The sequence below is a fragment of the Erpetoichthys calabaricus genome, chromosome 3, assembly GCF_900747795.2.
Source record: "Erpetoichthys calabaricus chromosome 3, fErpCal1.3, whole genome shotgun sequence".
NCBI classification, from domain to species: domain Eukaryota; kingdom Metazoa; phylum Chordata; class Cladistia; order Polypteriformes; family Polypteridae; genus Erpetoichthys; species Erpetoichthys calabaricus.
This window is the reverse complement of record NC_041396.2, coordinates 139,774,663-139,794,540: the sequence shown is the minus strand read 5'-3', so window position 1 is coordinate 139,794,540 and position 19,878 is coordinate 139,774,663. Positions and strand designations below refer to the sequence as shown.

Genomic DNA, 19,878 nt, shown 5'->3' with positions numbered 1-19,878 from the left:
TATATACATTTCTTTTATTTTTTTTCTCTGCACTGTCACTTTTGTGTAGAGCCTAACAGGGCCAGGGCCACTTAATGATGCAGTTGTGGTAGTATTTAAGGAGGAACTGTTTCAATGATCTAGTTCCAGCAGTGCAATTGTTCCAGATTTTTGGCTTGTCTCTTTAAAAATCTGTGTACCTGGTTTTGACTTGTGGAATCGTTCAAGGTACATTCTCTGAATTCTGATTTTGGATTTGTTTGCTTTCTGTTCCCTCTTCTGTTCCTGACTTTTTAATTCATTGAAAAGTTTTTAGAATATTTATAATAAACTAGCCAACCCGCGGCGTTACATACGCCGCATAATTATGTATTGATGGGTGAACACTTGCTGAACAACACAGTTGTCCAAATGGGGTGGGTTTGTGGATACCAGTGTGAGTGAATGAAAAGATGGACCTCTGGAGAGACCAACATACAATTGTCTGTGACTGAAAGCGGGATCGTCTGTGACGATGGAGGCCACGCTGGTGAAAGTTACTTCCCAGCCCCCCCCCTCCCTCTCTCTTTCTCTTTCAGCAGCACGCAAGCCTCCCCAGCCCCCCCCCTCTCTCTCTCTCAGCAGCACCCGAGCCTCCCCAGCCCCCCCCCCCTCAGGAGCACGCAAGCCTCCCCAGTCCCCCTCTCTCTCTCTCTCAGCAGCACGCGAGCCCCCTCCCCCTCTCTCAGCAGCACGCGAGCCTTCCCAGCCCCCCCTCTCTCGCTCAGCAGCACGTGAGCCCCCCCAGCCCCCCCCTCTCTCTCTCTCAGCAGCACGCGAGCCTCCCCAGCCCCCCCTCTCTCTCTCTCAGCAGCACGCAGCCTCCCCAGCCCCCCCCTCTCTCTCTCTCTCTGCAGCACGCAGCCTCCCCAGCCCCTCCCCTCTCTCTCTCTCTCAGCAGCACGCGAGCCTCCCCAGCCCCCCCCCTCAGCAGCACGCGAGCCCCCTCCCCCTCTGTCTCTCAGAAGCACAGGAGCCCTCTCTCTCTCTCTCTTTCTCTCAGCAGCACGCGAGCCCCCCCCCCCTCTGTCTCTCTGCTTCGGGCATTTCTCCCCTGTGCAGTGTGTGAGCGAGTGAGGAGAGAGAGAAAGCCGGTACGTTACAGTGAGCGAGAGCAGGCTCGAAGGCAATGTGTTCCTGTGGTATAGCGGGTTCATAGCTCCCCTTCAAAAGGCCATTTTTAATCAGGCGACTGACAGTAGTGGAGTCAGGCACAGAGAAGGTCAGCTGCAGAGAGAGCGTCTCGACTGTTGCAGGGCCTGAAGCAGGTGAGAGCTAATGAAAATGAGGCACAGGGCTTATTGGGTTTTAAAGACTGCTTCCTTCATTGTGTTTTAACTTCAGTTTTAAAGGATTGCGCGGCTCTCACTTGCGCTGCCTGTGTGTGCCTCTGTCTCTCTCTGGCGTTGCCTCTCTGTGTGTGTGTGTGCACGCCCCTCTGTCTCTCTGGCGCTGACTGTGTGTGCGCGGCTCTCTCTATCGCGCTGCCTGTGTGTGCCTCCGTATCTCTCTGGCGCTGCCTCTGTGTGAACCAAGGTTCCACTGAGGTTGACTAATGAAAAGTCAACGTGGCTCAGAGCTGCAACTGTACTGTGGCACAGACAAACAGAAATGACGGCATGTTTCCCTTGGCTTCGCGTCCGAGTTGGTGGCCGTGGTTCTGTGATTCTTTCGTCGTATCCAATGGTCTAAGAGTTGGTGGGCGTGGCTCCTTCCTGCATGCGCCATTGGCGTCTTACTTGTCGGCGGTTTAGTGAATCCACGCCCCTTCCGGCGTGCTTTCCATGGTCAGCTACTTGTCTTCTGGCTTAGTGAATTATATATATAGATAATTTTTTGATTTAAAATACTTTGTTAATCTCCAAGGGGAAATTGTCTTTTTGCATAACCTTTGGGGGTCAGAGTACATGTTTAGCCATTGTACAGCACTCTGGAGCAATGTTCAGGTTAAGGGGCTTGCTCAAGGCCCTAACGACTACCTTGGCTTTTTTGGGGGTATAGATGCCTTTATGTTTACTATACACATTTTTCTTCACTCCAAATTAATGTATCCAAGAGAAGACTGCTTGTGAAAGATTCCCTAAGAGCCTTCTTCTCTGGTTATATCCTCTGCTTAAGTCCATTTGGAAAAATATCTTTATTAATTTAAAACATATATCCCTCGTTCTCTTTGATCTCAATTTGGATTTAAACCCATTAGAACATTACTACTCAATGAACAATGTATCATGATAATTAAAGCTGCAGTTCTAGGTAACAATCTTATTTTGTTCAGCAAAATCCTACCACAACATAGTGGGAATTTTGGAGGGACACTCCAAAGGTGTTTTAAAATGTTGGAGCCATTTTATGTTGTGCATAGTTAAATAAACATGCTGAGTTATTGCTATTCTTTTGAATAGATCAGTATTGGAGTGATTACTTGATTTAATATCTTTCTGCTTCTTCTTTCTAGATGGTAAGGGATGTGGGGGGAGGGGTATCTGCTCTCAATAATACATCGCATTGAATAGATTACAGATCTATAATCTTTGCACTGTTAATAAACTGTCCAATCAACAAACAGAAACAAAAAAACTAAACTACATTTCATCAAGAAAACAGTTATTTTTCTATTTAACCACCTGCCCCATATGGTTTAATATATAATTGTGGCTTCATGACTATTATCCCAGAGATGTTTTGTGCAACTACACAAAAATGCATGTATTCTGCGAGTCAATTCATTTAAAATTAAATTAAAACACTGGAAAGTATTTCTTTATAATTGTTCAAAAAGAAAATGCTCAATAGACAATATATGTGTTTCATTCCTAGTAATACTGTATCACATGCTTTACATATTCAAAATTCAATTAAAAGAATATGCTTTTCATAAATTGTACATTGTACACTAGGTTGCTAATATTTTAAGAATCTTTATAAAGAATATAAACATTTATTTAATTCATCTAAGTGCAAGAAAAAAAGCTAAATTGACATTCCATTAAAGATAATACTGATGCTGGTTTATTTTAAAGCAGAGGTAACATACCATGTGTTAAAATACAATACAAAAAAATTGCAAATCCTACCAGTTTATCTATGTACTCTTTTTTTTTACTTTTACAAAACGACATGCCAATGTATATATATATATATATATATATATATATATATATATATATATATATATATATATATATATATATATATATATATATATATATATATATATTCCTCCAGGCTGCATAAGCTTCTTGTAAAATATGATTCATCTGTTTACTAAGTGATATCACATACAAAAGAGTTGCTGATTGAATTTGACCAACATGATAAAGAATACTTACAAAGATACTACATAATTAGTATCTTAGCAAACAAGCACCTATTCACAATATTGGAGATAGACATGAAAATTTGCTCTTGATAAAAGTCAAATTACAGAAGAGCTAATGAATGAATAATCATGGGTCAATGGATAATTACTAATGAAGGGTGAAGGAAAAGTAAAGTTCAAGACTAATATCCCTTTATATTTATGTTCTTTGCAACATCTTCAAAAGAATGCATTCTAGTCATAGTAGATAACAAATCACATTACATCATGCAGAAGGAAAGAAAAGCTGCTTTTAAGTAAGTGAATATAATATATGTTGAATGCAATATCTCTCTTGACATGTTTGTGATGTATACTTTCACAGATTTTATTTAATTAAAAATACAACTTAAGAAAAATTAAGGAAAACTTAAGGCATCCATATTTATATATTTGCACATTTTACCTAAAATTATTGTAATTTAACAAACACAGTGCAAAAAAGGTACACACACAGGACAAAACATTTGACTGGTTTATGCTTTTATAATAATAGATTATACATACAAATGTGTGTGTGTGTATATATATATATATATATATATATATATATTATATATATATATTATATATATATATATACATATATATATAGAAACATATATATATATACTATATATATATATATATATATATATATATATATATATATATATATATATATATATATTATATATATATATATATATATATATTCATGGCATTCGTAGTCTGAATCACAATCTGTTTGTATGGGCGGTTACCTACCAGGTAACACTTGTGGTTGGTCAGCAAGTTGGCTAACATCCACCACCCTCTGACACCTGACTTGACCAGGATGCGCGCTGTAACTTCAGACACCTTGTGGTGATAAGGGAGTGAGTGCCAGGTGGGGTGGGGGTTCTGATTCAAGTCGATTGTTTCAAGGTGTCTGAAGGTACAGTGCGCATCCTGACCAAGTCAGGCGTCAGAATAGCACACAAACCCATGAACAATTTGCGCACGCTCCTCTTTAATGCTAAAAACAAGAAATCGACAGCAGAAACATGAAACGCAGTTTATAGTATTCCATGCAGTTCTTGCTCAGCGGTATACATAGGACAAACTTCAAAAAGAATCGCCACACCTATACAGGAACATCGCAACGCCTTCAAAAGAAAGGACTCACTTTCATTGATCTAAATGCATACTAAGTCAACAGGACATACATTTAACTGGGACAATGTACAAGTAAAAATTAAGGCCAGTACTAAAAGTTCCAGACAGCTGGCCGAATCTTGGCTATCAAATGAGAACGCCATCAACAGACACTTGGACATAAATCCAGCATATGCAAACTTAAGAAGAACATGTTCATAATAAATAAACTGTACACCCAATACCCCCCCCGATCACACTGACTTAGCCGCCACCCACACCCCCCCCCTCCCAACAAGTAATTTTTTGCTATATATTGCCTTTGATTCTTGTAAGTCTAAGCATTATCCTCGGATAAAGACCCCTTGAAAGCTCAGGAATAAAAACTACTTTATGATACGTGATTCATTTTTCTCCCTTTGTGGGTCTCCAGCTGCAAATATATATATATATATATATATATATATTATATATATATATATATATATATATATATATATATATATATATATTATTGCATAGTTTACTGTCAAATAATGCAAAGAGTACGCGACACGTGTTTCGCCCTTATTTGGGCTCATCAGGCGTACACACTCTACTGCGTCCCTTGCAGGGATCGAACCTCGGACGTCAGCGTCAGAGATGAAGTCCCTTTACACTGCACCACGGCGTGTAGTTCGTTTATTAGACAGCCTGTAGATCAGAGTAATTACATTCATTGCATTCGTAGTCTGAGTCATTATTTGACAGTAAACTATGCAACATTCAATGATCTGCTTCTCGTAACTGAAGAGGGCCCCTTGGCAGATGTTTGCCGAATGGCAGACCAACCACATGTGTTACCTGGTAGGTAATCCATACAATCAGGTCAGGACTCAGACTACGAATGCAATGAATATATATATAACCTTTGTAGATTTTACTTCCTGTACACACAGCCAGTTCACTTACTTTCAAAGTTCTCATGCCATTTTCTCTTGACTGCTACATCATACTAGTGGAAAACTGCAGCTATGTAGCTGGAATACTCACGCTCAATATAGTGTATTAACCGTGTGGTGGGGTCTCCAGCTCCGTAGTTGGTGATAGGCGTAAGCCGTACCTCATAGCTCTCATTGATCTTTAGACCATCAAGGGTGTACTCCATCAGATCTCCCTTTCTATTCAATGTGGAAGAAATTTGTTTTGATATGGAAGTCTGGTACTTTAGCTGCAAAGAGACAAAGAGAAAGTTAAGAATAAAGGTGAAAAATATCTGGTAAGCAATTATAGTTAAATCAGTCAGATCTAATCGCTAACACTTAAAATTAGTAAAAAAAAAATATTAAATGTAATAGAAATTAAACAATCTTAATTTTCTTAAAATCATTTAATCTAATTATCTTGGCACGGAGCTAAAATCTAACGTGACACTAGTTTGTGCAACGTAAGAACCAATACTACAGTACATACCTGTAGATATGGTGCTAGTAGTACATACCAGGGCCCACTCACACGGGCTGATATAGAATTACCAATTAACCTGACCCACATATCAGAGGTCCTAGAGAGGAGGGTCTGTCGGATAGTCAAACCTCAGATTCAGGAGGAACAGTGTGGTTACGTCCTGGTCGTGGAACAGTGGACCAGCTCTACACCCTTAGCAGGGTGCATGGGAGTTTGCCCAACCAGTCTATATGTGTTTTGTGGACTTGGAAAAGGCGTTCGACTGTGTCCCTTGGGGAATCCTGTGGGGGGTACTCCGAGACTATGGGGTACCGGACCCCCTGATAAGGGCTGTTCAGTCCCTGTACGATCGGTGTCAGAGCTTGGTCCGCATTGCCGGCAGTAAGTCGAACCCATTTCCAGTGAGAGTTGGACTCCGCCAGGGCTGCCCTTTGTCACCGATTCTGTTCATAACTTTTATGGACAGAATTTCTAGGCGCAGCCAGGGTGTTGAGGGGGTCCGGTTTGGTGGACTCAGGATTGTGTCACTGCTTTTTGCAGATGATGTTATCCTGTTTGCTCCATCAGGCCGTGATCTTCAACTCTCTCTGGATCGGTTTGCAGCTGAGTGTGAAGCGGCTGGGATGGGAATCAGCACATCCAAATCCGAGACCATGGTCCTCAGCCAAAAAAGGGTGGAATGCCCTCTCAGGGTTGGGAGCGAGATCCTGCCCCAAGTGGAGGAGTTCAAGTATCTCGGGATCTTGTTCACGAGTGAGGGAAGCATGGAGCGTGAGATCGACAGGCGGATCGGTGCGGCATCTGCAGTAATGCGGGCTCTGCATCGGTCTTGTCGTGGTGAAAAAAGAGCTGAGCCACAAGGCAAAGCTCTCAATTTACCAGTCGATATACGTTCCTACCCTCACCTATGATCATGAGCTATGGGTAGTGACCGTAAGAACGAGATCACGAATACAAGCGGTTGAAATGAGTTTCCTCTGTAGGGTGTCTGGGCTTTCCCTTAAAGATAGGGTGAAAAGCTCAGTCATCCGGGAGGGACTCAGAGTAGAGCCGCTGTTCCTCTGCATCGAGAGGAGTCAGATGAGGTGGCTCGGGCATCTGATCAGGATGCATCCTGGATGCCTCCCTGGTGAGGTGTTCCTGGCACGTCTAACCGGGAAGAGGCCCCGGAGAAGACCCAGGACACGCTGGAGGGACTATGTCTCTCAGCTGGCCTGGGAATGCCTTATGATTCTCCCGGAAGAGCTAGAAGAAGTGGCCGGGGAGAGGGAAGTCTGGGCATCTCTGCTCAAGCTGCTGCCCCCACAACCCGATCTCGGATAAGCGGAAGAGGATGGATGGATGGAGGGACATATCCGAGAATAACAGGAGAAAAAAGCATTATAACATAGATGAAAGTACAAATTCTACAGATGAAGCAAATGAACAAATGATTTCAAACTATGGCACCTTGACAAGTTCAGACTGGAATACAAATAAAGGTCAGGAATCTGGCACCCACTGACACCACTCCAGAGATGTACAAAAAAAATAAAATAAAATAAAAGAATCAAAAAGAGAATCAGCAGGTGGCATAAGGGTAGCCTTGTCATTTCTGCTGTCAGTGTCAAGTCCAACAAGAATCTCCCTCTCTACTAACATAAGCTTAAAGGCCTTAAGGTGCTCCAGTGTAACAGAGGTCTTCAGCATGTTCTTCACAAGGTTCAGTGGGGCCATTTGTGTCACAGACAAGGTCAGCAGAAACTTGTCACTAAAGCCAATTACTTGGGTAGGCAACAGTCAACAGGTTGCAGTGAGACAGGAGGACATGGGACAGTTTTTGCATGCTGAATAATTTCTACTCAAGCACACCAAGGTCTCAGCAGAATCCCAAAGAATATCATCTGAACCTGAAAACTCCTTCACTGCTCTAACACAATAAAAGTTTTTTTTAATCTTGCAAACTGATAGGCATGCTAATTACCCCTATTGTCAGAAGGATGACCCTGTATGAGCTATAAAAATATAAATAATATTAATATTATCCATCCATCCAGCCATTTTCCAACCCGCTAAATCCGAACACAGGGTCACGGGGGTCTGCTGGAGCCAATCCCAGCCAACACAGGGCACAAAGCAGGAACCAATCCCGGGCAGGGCGCCAACTCACCGCAGATATTAATATTATCAATTTTTATAATATAGTACATTTACAAGATTTACAGATTACAAATGATTACAAAAGAATAAAATCGAACATCCATAAAATCTCATACAAGCCACCCCCTAGTATGACATGAATAAAAACAGAACATAAAAAGAATGAACCCAAAACAAATCAGATAAAGTGCAATAATATAGCTGCTCTTTGCCCATACTTAACGCAGATAAAAGTGATGTGTTAATGTAAAAGCTGTATAGTATTGACAGGTGCAGACCAACTTCTAAAAGTGAAATATTGAAAAGCTGCAGTGTGTCTGCCATCCAATATGGTGACAGTATAAAAGTTAGGCCTACTACCGCTTATGAAAATGATTTATCTTCATATAGATATAGACTTATGAGCAATTATCTTGTAAATATTCACTGATATCCAAAACGCATTGTGCCAATTTGGCCCAGATGGAATTCTAGGGAGGACACTCAGACTGTGTAGATCAGCTGGCAGAATTGTTCAGCAACATCTTTAATCTCTCTCTCTAAGTCACAATGAACTTTCCCCAAATGTCTTAAATCTACCATCAATGTATCTGTTCCAAAGAAGACAGTAATAAGCAGTCATAATGACTAAAGACCTGTAGCTCTCACCCCCACTATAATGAAGTGCAAATTTCCACTTCCATCCACCTTGGACCAGCACTAATTCACCTACAGTACAAACAAGTCAATAAAGATGCCATTAATACAGCTCTCCACACTGCACTGACTTACTTGGAACACATGGGGTCATACATACGGATGTTATTTGTGGACTTCAGTTCTGCCTTTAACATGATCGTCCCCAGGAAGATGGTGATAAAACTGCTCAACCTGTGTGTTAATCAGCACACATACAGACAAACTGACCACAGACTGTTAGGCTGAGAACCCACCACTCCTTGACCCTGACAGCACTAGAGCTCCACAGGGTTGTGTGCTTCTTTATTCCTTATATACCCATAATTGTGCACCTATACATAGCACAAATACAATTATCAGGTTTGCAGATAACACCACTGTTGTAAGACTGATACTTAATTGTGATGAGTTGCCTAAAGGGATGAGGTCAGCAAACTGAATGGTGCTTCATTAACAATTTGGCACTGAACATCTCTAAAACAAAGGAGCTGATTAGCAGCTTCAGGAGGCAGAAGCAGGAACCTGCTCCTCTATACATCAGAGGAGATGCAGTGGAGAGTGTGCCAAAATTTAAACTCCTTGGCACACATATCATGGTCTGCTAACATAACATCTCTGGTGAAGAAGGCACAAAAGCAGCTCTACTTTTTAAGGATGCTGAGGAAGGCTAGCCTGTCCAAGCAGCTGTTGGTGTAATTCTAACGCTGCTCTGTGGAAAATATACTTACCTGTGGCATCCTGGTATGGTATGCTGGCTGCTCTGTGCTGAGAAGAAGGCTCTTCAGAGAGTCATCAGATCAGCACAAAAATTAACAACACCCAGTTTCCTTTACTAGAAGATATATTCAGAACTTGATGTTTTCAAAGGGCCAACAAATCATTAGGGACCCATCTCACCCAGTTCACCACCTTTTTACTCTGCTGCCTTCCAGAAGGATATATAGTTCTATTAAAACACACCTTTCCATACTACTGAAAAGCTTCTACCTGAGCACTATTAGAGAACTAAATTTTGTTAAATAACTGTTTACTGCATATAAGTGCTATTGATTTTATATCTTTCACTGTCACCCATGGCATCAATGGGACAAAAGTGCAACATGTTAGAGACTCATTGCAATCCACTGTAAAAGGGAACTGCTCCACTATTTTATATATATTTTTTTATACCTTCAATGTTTTAATGGTTTAAATTTATGCATGAATATAGTTCAAAACACAGTGCATACATTGAATCTGTTGATTCTGTTTTTTTTTTTTTTTATTATATTGTATAGACTTTTCAGGGAACACACTAAACGTTTGTTGTATATCTGTGGAATGACAATAAAAGGCATTCTATTCTATTTTAATAATACTGTATTTATTAAAATGAATTTTGCTTGCTATCAAGTGATAATGTGATTAGGCTATACACATGAGTATAATTAGGAAAAGTCAGCTGTGACGTGCTGTCATTAAAAGGCATCCCAACCTTGACAAACTGATTTCAGGGAGGTTTTTGTCAAGAGTGTGTTTGTATGGATTTGGAGGGGAAGGGGTGGGGTGCCTTCAGATCAATTCCGGGTGTATAATTAAATGATATATGGAAGACTTGGAAGTCAGCTGGATGAAGGTTCAATGGTCTGATGAGACTGAAACTGAGCTTTTTGTCCATCCATTTAAATGCCATGTTTGCACACTGCACATTATCAAAAACAAACCAACCTCACAATACAACATGATGTTGACAGCATCATGCTATGGAAAAGTTTCTCTGCAGAAGGCCCCAGAAGGCTTGTGAGTGTAAAATGAAGGGCACGAAAGTACAACAATATCCTGGAAGAAAACCTAATGTAGTCCAGAAGAAACCAACACCTTAGAAAAAGGTTTGTTTTCCAGTTAGACAGCAACCCCTTGCATAAAGCCAAATCTTCACAGGAATGGCTTACAGTATAATCAACAATGTTAATGTCATGGAGTGGCCAAGACAGAGTCCACATCGCAATCCAACTGAAAAAACATGCTGTTCACTAACAATTACCATGCAACCTGACAGAGCATGAACAGTTTTGCAAAGAAGAATGAAGAAAAATGGTACAGATGCTGCAAGAGACCTGTCCACATTGACTTAAGGTTATCATGGCTGTCAAAGGTGCATCTACTAAATACTGAGGGTGAATTATTATGCAAACCAATTATTTTGTGTTTTATATACAGAGATCTATTTTCACATTAACATTAACAGTCTTTTCTGTTGATCAGTATCAAAAATGTCAAATTAAATCCACTGTCATTCAATGTTGTATAATAATAAAAACTTACATTGGGTTGAATACTTTTTATAGGTACTGTATAAGTGTAATTAAAAGGAACTAAAAGTAAAAATAATTCCTCAGCTCTCTACTTCGATGCCATCAAAGTAGAGGTTTCTTGAGAAATCCTACTCATTTTTAGTATATGCATAGACTTAATCCTGCACCTGGCAAATTACACCTTGCAATGATCTCGTCTGCCATCCCTGTCCCCTTCCGTTTTCCTAGTTCATTTATGCACATATACCAGTTCCTGTTTTGGCTTTCTAATCTTAATTTCTTGCTGAGTTTCTTTGTAGTTGTCTGTTACGATATCTCTTCAGCAGAAATTCTCCGTTTCCTAGACTTCCATGGTCATTCTCCATGAATCAACGCAAAGCTTAGGTCAAGTAATATTTACTAATAGTTAGAAAGTTAAAGCTTTGAGTAAAACTGATATAAGTGATTTATTAATTTAAATATAATATAATTTTCTTTAGATTATGGTATACCCCCTATAAGTTAACATGAGATAGAACCTTCTTAGCTACAGTATATCTGTAATACAGTGTGTTAATTAGGTCTGTGTGTGTTTGGAATAGGCACATACATAGCATGGACTGAAAGACTGATTTTCAGTTTGTAAATAGGATAGGCATACAGTTTTCTAACTATTTAGAAATGGTTCAACTGTATGAGTAAGCTTAAAGAATGAAATAAGATAGATAAGCTTTAAACAGAACTTTCTTAAACAGGAACTTCTCTTTTCTTTGATATATCAATTTTTGTGTGAACTGTTTTATTTTACATTTTTACTAAAGCTTTTAAAAACTAAGATATTTTGTCTGTGGAATCTTTCAACGTGTCAAGCTATTGCCAGAATCCCATTGTTTGGTACTTAATAGCATTAGACCTGAGCATCACTAGGTTTGTAAACACAGTGCTAAAAGCATTAGTTCAGAGCATCACCCGGGCAACTGTATAGATGTGTATCGTGTAAGCATTAGACCTGAAGATTACTCAGGCTGTAAAAGTGCCAACAGCCCTAGTGCTGAGTATTGCATAAGTGACAGGCCCAAGTGTTACCCGGTAAATGGTGCAGACACACCTTGTCCTAACCTTATAATGGGGTCTCATAAGAAGAGTGTTTCAGCAGCCCTGGGTGTTGTATGCTTTTGATGGCGATACGAGTAGTGATGACAAAGTGAATCTGTCTTCAGGCAGTGAAATTGAAACGGACAGTGAAATTGACAGTGATTCAAATGAATCTGAAAGTGATGCTTGTGTCAATTGCACATGTGCAGTATGCTGTTCCAAAGCTAATCAGTCTAAATAGAAAATCTAGAAGGAAGGATTTGTCCCAGTTGTGATGTTGGATTGTGTATAAATAGATAGATAGATAGATAGATAGATAGATAAGAACTTATCCCGAGGGAAATTCTTTTGTCATATACATGCTCAGTGCAACAAGAGGAATAAAGATAAGGTAGTAAAGAGTTAAAAAGATCAGTAGTAATAGCGCAAACAGAATAACAAAATAACTCTAAACAAAGTAACAAATAACTACAACTAATAGTTTGTATTATAACTATATAACTAATTTGTGCAAAGCAACAAACAACTATAACTAAAACTATAACAGATATAATAAAACAACAGTGCAAGTGGTTATGAAAAGTGACTTAGTGTTTGTGCCATGAATAAATGAGATAGCAGCATGTGATGATGGGATGAAACAAACATTCAGTAACATACAGATGAGTAAATAAAAAACCCGAATGAGACCTAATGACAAAAATTCTGAAAAAGATCACCTACAGAATGAGGAAGAGTTATACAGTCTTATTGCCACAGGTAGAAAGGATTTCCTGTGGCATTTAGTTCTGCATTTGGAGGCAATGAGTCTATTGCTGTGTGTGCTCTGATGACCCATCAAGGAGGCGTGCATGGGGTGAGAGGGGTTGTCCATGATACCGAGAAGCTTTTTCAGCATTCTTCTCTCAGACACCTCCACCAGGTTCTCCAGTCTGACACCCAGGACAGAATCAGGCTTTTTAATCAGCTTGTTCAGCCTGTTGGCATCAGCTGTCTTCACCCCACTGCCCCAGCACACAGCTGCAAAAAACACCACGCTCTCTACCACAGAGTGATAGAACATAGTCAGCATTTTCCTACAGACATTGAAAGACCTGAGCCTCCTCAGTAGGTAAAGCCGGCTCTGCCCTTTCTTGAAAACCGTGTTGGTGTTCTTGGACCAGTCCAGTTTACTGTCAATGTGTACCCCCAGGTACCTGTAGTCCTCAACCACCTCAACATCCGTTCCTCTGATGGTGACAGGGGTGGGAAAAGGAGCCTGCTTCCTAAAGTCCACAACCAGTTCCTTTGTCTTTGTGATGTTTAGCTCACACCACTCCACAAAGCTGTCCACCACACTCCTGTATTCATCCTCCTGTCCATCCCTGATACAGGCCACAATGGCAGAGTCATCAGAGAATTTCTGCAGGTGACATGACTGAGACCTGTACCTGAAGTCAGAGGTGTAGAGGGTGAAAAGGAAGGGTGATAGGACAGTTCCCTGCGGTGCCCCCATGCTGCTCAGGATGCTATCAGAGCAGCAGCTCTTCAGCCGGACATGCTGTGGTTGATTGGTTAGATAGTCCGTAATCCAGGCTACCAATGGGGCGTCCACCTGCATTTCCGTGAGCTTATTCCCCAGCAGTGATGGTCTGATTGTGTTAAAAGCACTGGAGAAGTCAAAAAACATGACCCTCACAGTGTTCCCAACAATGTCCAAATGAGAATAAGCCTGGTTCAGCAGATATATGATGCCGTCCTCCACGCCGATACGTATTTCACCATGCTTCAAGATATACCACACAAACAACACATTTTGACAGTGTATATGGTATTAGCATTATTTTTATTATTATTCATTTTCATTATTATTATTTGTATCATTATTATACTTTCTACACTTTTAATTTAGTACTTTTAGTGTTTTGCATGTTTTACATTAGAAAAAATGTAATGCTAAGGAAGCTACATATTAGACTTGAAATGAATTAACATAGCCTATGGAATTGTATATTTGTGTTGTGATTTAATTTGTAAATGCTGTGAAGGCAAAACTTACAAAACTATTTAGTGAAGAAAATTAATGGAATACTGAAATAATTATGAAACATGTGCACTCTGAAAAATTGTAGTAAATACTAATAGGAAACTGAGCTATGCAGAAGAAGGAAAAATATGGTCAAATGCAGGAAATAAAACTGTCTAATTCCAGCTGGTGCAAATTATTCAGTAAGACATTATAATTCTGCCTCTTTGTATATTATACTACAAATAACATTAGCTATGGAATCTACCACTCTAAATTTCATTCAATTATGTTAATTCACCATACGTATAATATTCAATGCAATATCTAAAATGACACAGAAATTCTTGCAAACATTTCAGGCTAAAAATAACTTATTTCAACGTAATCTGTAGCATCAGAGACACAGTATGCATCCAAAGCGTGGTGTGCTGTTTACAGACAAACACATGCATTACGGTGGGTTAAAAGCACACGATCAGAGATGCAACACATTTGAGGTGTAAGCTATTTTGAGGATCATCTAGAGCTGGAATGTTAAGGTTGTAGGCAGGATTGAGGAGATCAACAGGTCACCTCTTAAACAGTCCCCTGCAAGAAGGGAGTAGGAATTATAAAAGAGCCAGTTATTAAAGGAATGTAAACTGAGGTTTGGTCTAATGACAGAGAGTCTCATATGGTGTGTTACATTGCCGATGCAGAGACGGAAGACTTCCCTGAATATGTGGATAGGTTCCTCAGCCAGAGCTGTTGCGGATCCTATTGTAATTGTCCATGTCAGAACGAATGAAAATGGTAAGGGCAGGCAGCCAGACTAATTTCAAGAGCTAAGTGCAAAGTTTTTTTTTATGTGGAGTTTGAATGTTCTTTCTATGTTAGATTGAATCTCCATTAGAGACTTCAGTTTCCTGACACAGTCTAAAAAATGCTGTTAGGTCAACAGGAATTTCTGAACAGGCTGTGTGTACAGTAGGTACCTGCAACTATTTACTAACATCCAATCATATAGTTAAAGTTCTCTGCTGCCTAGAGCAGTCCAAAAAGTTTTACCAACAGCGTATTATTTTTCTGTATGACACCTAAAAATAATTGTAATAAACATGGAGGTAACAAATGATATCTAAATTAATTAAATGTTCATGGTATTTAAATTGTAACAACTATCCTTCCAAAAAATTCTAAGTGAATAAATGAGCTTTCACTTTTGTTATAAATACAAAAAAGAAACCCTTTATGCACACAAAATATTTAATTGCTTTCAGTCAAACACAATGCAAAAATGAAATCTACCAAAAGACAGAAAGGTGCCAAATGCTTTATTAGCACCCTCAAGCTTCTAGGCTTTTGCCAAAGTTTTTCTTCTTTCTTTCTTCAAAAGTCAGAATTGCTGCTGAACGTCCCATGGGTGGGTGGGGGGCATCTCCCCTGGATAATTGCTGATGCAGGTCATAGTGGAGCAATAGGATCTGCTTAAACTGCCCACAGTAACACATCACAACACACTCCACAAACAGCATACGACCCCTTCCCATAGAGTGCTATTGTGAATAATGATTCTGCGCGACCTAAGCTCAGACTTGGTTACAGATCCATTGTTTAAGAACCTATGCTCTGTATTATTGGTCTTTTTGGGCTGCTATGCATGGAATTGTATAATAAGACCTCATCTAATGTTCTTTAACAGCTACAAGATTACCTCTCTTTACAAATTTTCTGAGGACGAAGTTCCTTTATATAGAAGTAAGTTAAAAATGAGCTACATTGTATTCACAAGTGTCCTCTGTATACAGAATTGTCTCTGTCTGTCGAATGGGCTTTCTAAACTCCAGGAATGTTTTGCTGCTCCTCCATGGCAAGTTTTATTTCTATGTGATCATGTTCAGCAATGAATTTGATAGACAGAACGTTTTTTGTCCCCAGGGGGAAATTTGGCTTTTTACAGAAGCACTTTGCACTAGATAGATAGATAGATAGATAGATAGATAGATAGATAGATAGATAGATAGATAGATAGATAGATAGATAGATAGATAGATAGATAGATAGATAGATACTGAACACACATCAGAACACCTAAAAAGGAGAAAAATTAAAAAAAGAAGAAAAAAAATTTAAGAACATGACAAAATTTTAACAGTGAAATGGAACCATTTTTAAGCAAGCTTCCCTAACAAACACAACAGCCACCATGGCATTTCCGTAAACTAAGGGTAAGATAGCCATGCAACATAGATATTTCTGTTGTATTTTCTAAATAGCAACAAAGGTATAGTAATTGCTGTGGAAAAATATTATTTTATTTGAAGGAAGTAACAGAAAAAAATATTTTTTAAAGGTGTAATGAAAGTACTACAGTAAATGCTTAACATTGCTGTTTATACAAGTAGGCATTGATATCAAATTTACTCTTGTGATAGGAGGGTCCCTCTCATGGCTGCACTTCTTGCTTAGAATATGACTGTTAATGACAAAAATATGCAAATATAGCACTATATTCATTGAAAGTATAGAATGCCGGGAGCATTAAATTAAAAAAAAAATTACAGGCTTTTTCCACATCTGGAGCTTCAGTCTTCCTTTTCTTCCCTTTTTTAAATCTGACATTTTTCTTTTAGCAATTGAGCTTTCTGTCAATTTCTGCCATCAACGTACTCTAAATGCGTTGTTCTCTAGCAACCCCTGCACTTCTATACCAGCATGTGCAAAACTTGTCATTGCAACCAGTGAGTTATTCTGTCTCGCTGAGAGGACTTACCCTGAACTTTAGGTTACTCTTTAACATCCTGCTAGGGCCACTATGTCATATAACATTTTGCCAGGCAGGTACTCCTCCATACTCTACTTCAAATGGTATTTATATTATTCTTATAGTTTAATGATATTTACTATGACAAAGTGATTTAAATTTTACATTACAGTATAACAGTATGCATCAGAACAATGTATTACAGAGATAGGAGAGTCAACTTAGACTGAATATAAGAATGACAGTAAATGTAAAAAAAGAATGAGCCATACAATATGACTGTACACAAGCCTTCATCAGCACTCAGTCATCCTTAAATCCAAATATTACTTGTTTTCAAGAAACATGTATTGATGTTAATACTTTTCTTTGTCACTAAAGATGCATATGCATTCTAGATTTGGAGTAGCTTAGTAAGTAAAAGGCTACATTAATATTGCAAGTAGGATATGGTCATCTGATCACCTTAATGTCGTTCATATTGCTGTTTTCCATGTTGTCAGTGTGGCAAGATGCTCTGCTATCATGCCGTTTCATATTCCCAGGTTTAGATGAACATTTAGATCTGCCATATAATCTGATCAAAGCATCTCAATGTACAGAAACACCTATAAAGGCATTCAAATACACGTATGAGAGACTTAACTGGATTCTCACTAAATTAATGGACTAAGGAGTCAACATTAATTTACTGTGCATGAAGAATGTAAAAACACAATAATGACTAAAATAAAACATGATAAATACAACTGGAAGTTAAGAATTATGTTAATTTATGAACACTGCAAAGCCACTGTGTAGTCATAAATCATCAAATGTAGTGCAACCTCTTATTAATTATATCCATTGGCCCCAATTATACACTTCAAAACATTTGTATGAGATTTGCCCAAACAAATGCAACAGACACACTAAACAATTACACAGGTTATCCTATAGGGAAATTTTGCCTCACTTTCTTTTGCTTGCTTGTTTTCCCTGGCATCTGTTTTCTCTCTTTATTGCACAAGGTTTTCTGCATTCCTTACTGATCTCCAGATCAATCTCTTACTGATCAGCATTAGCTCCCAATTTCTTGAAAACCTTTTATGACAACATACTGAATCATAAAATGTTGTACATAGAGCCCCAAACAGTGCAATGTACAGTATATGTTGGCATAATTAAAAATGGTTGATTTAGTAGGTGTAATCCATGCAATGCAAGTTGCCAGTGATGGAACTCCTACTGTATATGTTTGTCGATTCAAAGGATTGGATGCCATTCACTGTAAGTGAAATCTTCAACAGTAACATAATAGTCACAGAAAGGTTAGCCATTATGTGTAGTGTCTCCTGTTATTAGCAGAAGTATGTGGATTTTTGCTTCCCTGATTGAAAACAATTTGGATAAAAAACACAGACATAGCACGCTATGTTATATTCTGGGATGTCCAACCATATGCATGCCTTCTGTATCTAGGATTTTATAAATAAATGAGGAATGAGTTCTGAACTTGACCTTCACAATGGGGAATAAACAGAATTCTCAACTCATCTGAACAGACAGTCAAGAGTTGGTATAGAACAGATGCTCACAGTTTCTGAAAGTTTGAGTGGTACCTATGATTTTTGTTTTAAAATTTTTGTTTAAAAACATTCCAACCCCTTTTGTTGGATCAAAATATACTTAGACATCTGGCATACCTGAGCATCATTCTATACTAGAAGTATCAGCAAAGTGCAGTACAGTTTGAAATACTTTTCGAGGAGATACGGTCAGTACTGGCTTTGAGGTTTTTGGTAACAGAATACTGAATCATGACATGGGCTTGTTCATCACACATGTAAATAATGTGCGCTTGTCAGAAACAATGTTGTAGGCAGCGAAGAAGTTCAATCAGTATTGAGTGCGTCACAGTGGTTTGTGTATTCAGTAATGTTTGCACTTATATACCCTGTTTATAAAATATTAATCTTACATATCCCAAATATTTTATTTCTACTTGTTATTATTTTACAGTGTTTTCTTTTCCTTTTTGTTGTATATTATTGATTTGACTTTTATTATTATGATGTATGAGCCTGTGAGAAAGTATTTCTTAGGCTGTGCCAGGTGAAATGTTGAGAAAGTATTCTGTTCCTAGAGATTTCTGGCATGGTAGATAGGTGTTGATGATGAAACTTTGCCTTCTCCCAAAAACAATATTATCTTGGAGCTCTGAAAAAGTGTTAAAACACCCTAGCATAAGTCAACAGGCAGTGCACCCAAAACAAAGCTAACAAAAACAGAGACAGAGACCAAGAGAGGCCTTACTACTACAGCAAACTTCAGCCTGACAATATCCTTTCGGGGTCTCCTAGCTGAGCCTGCTGTGAACTGTGGGAAAGGATTCTTTAACACATGCTAAATATAAAATTAATATTTGTGTTGTGATTGGTTGTTATGGTTATTTTGTTGCCATTGTGGCTTTAAGATGGCACTATAAGTGGAGCAACCTTTCCACAATGCATTTCCCAGCATTGAACCTGGTCCATAAGTGAAGCTATGCTCCCTACTGGAAACAAATATTCTGAGGACAATGACTATTAATCCTTACTTTTCTGACAGCTGTTTATACTGTTGAATGTAACTCCTTCAAGTTTTGCAATCCAAGACAGCCATACACGAATACATCACAGACAGTTTAATGACCATGAAGAAATAATAAAGAATCTATGGTATATTTAATCCCTGAAAAATATCAATATATTGCAACTCCAGAGAAAATACTTTTTGAAATGTTCTTAATCGATCTTATATTTCATATCGTACTAAGCATGCCTAAGCCACATACTGTATTTTCCACCAGATATTGTATATCCTGGTGATGGTTTTTAGAGTCAAGCCTGGCACTTAATTTAGTTACTAATCACATTGGAATAGGGAGATATACTGTAGATGTCAATACAGTATAGGAAACAATTTAACAAACTTTACAACAATAATTTCTCCCACACAGGCAAAAACTGAACTTAATATGCAA

At 38.8% G+C, this 19,878-nt stretch overlaps 1 protein-coding gene across 1 annotated transcript in view; it reads right to left on the bottom strand.

Annotated features, from left to right (window-relative positions):
• Positions 1-5,486: 5,486 nt before the first annotated feature.
• The window catches only part of LOC114642389 (MAM domain-containing glycosylphosphatidylinositol anchor protein 1), an 828,760-nt gene continuing 814,368 nt past the window's right edge, over positions 5,487-19,878 (bottom strand). Inside the window, exon 12 of the mRNA XM_051924713.1 lies at positions 5,487-5,702. Coding sequence (XP_051780673.1) covers positions 5,487-5,702 — 216 coding nt within the window. The remainder of the gene's footprint in view (positions 5,703-19,878) is intronic.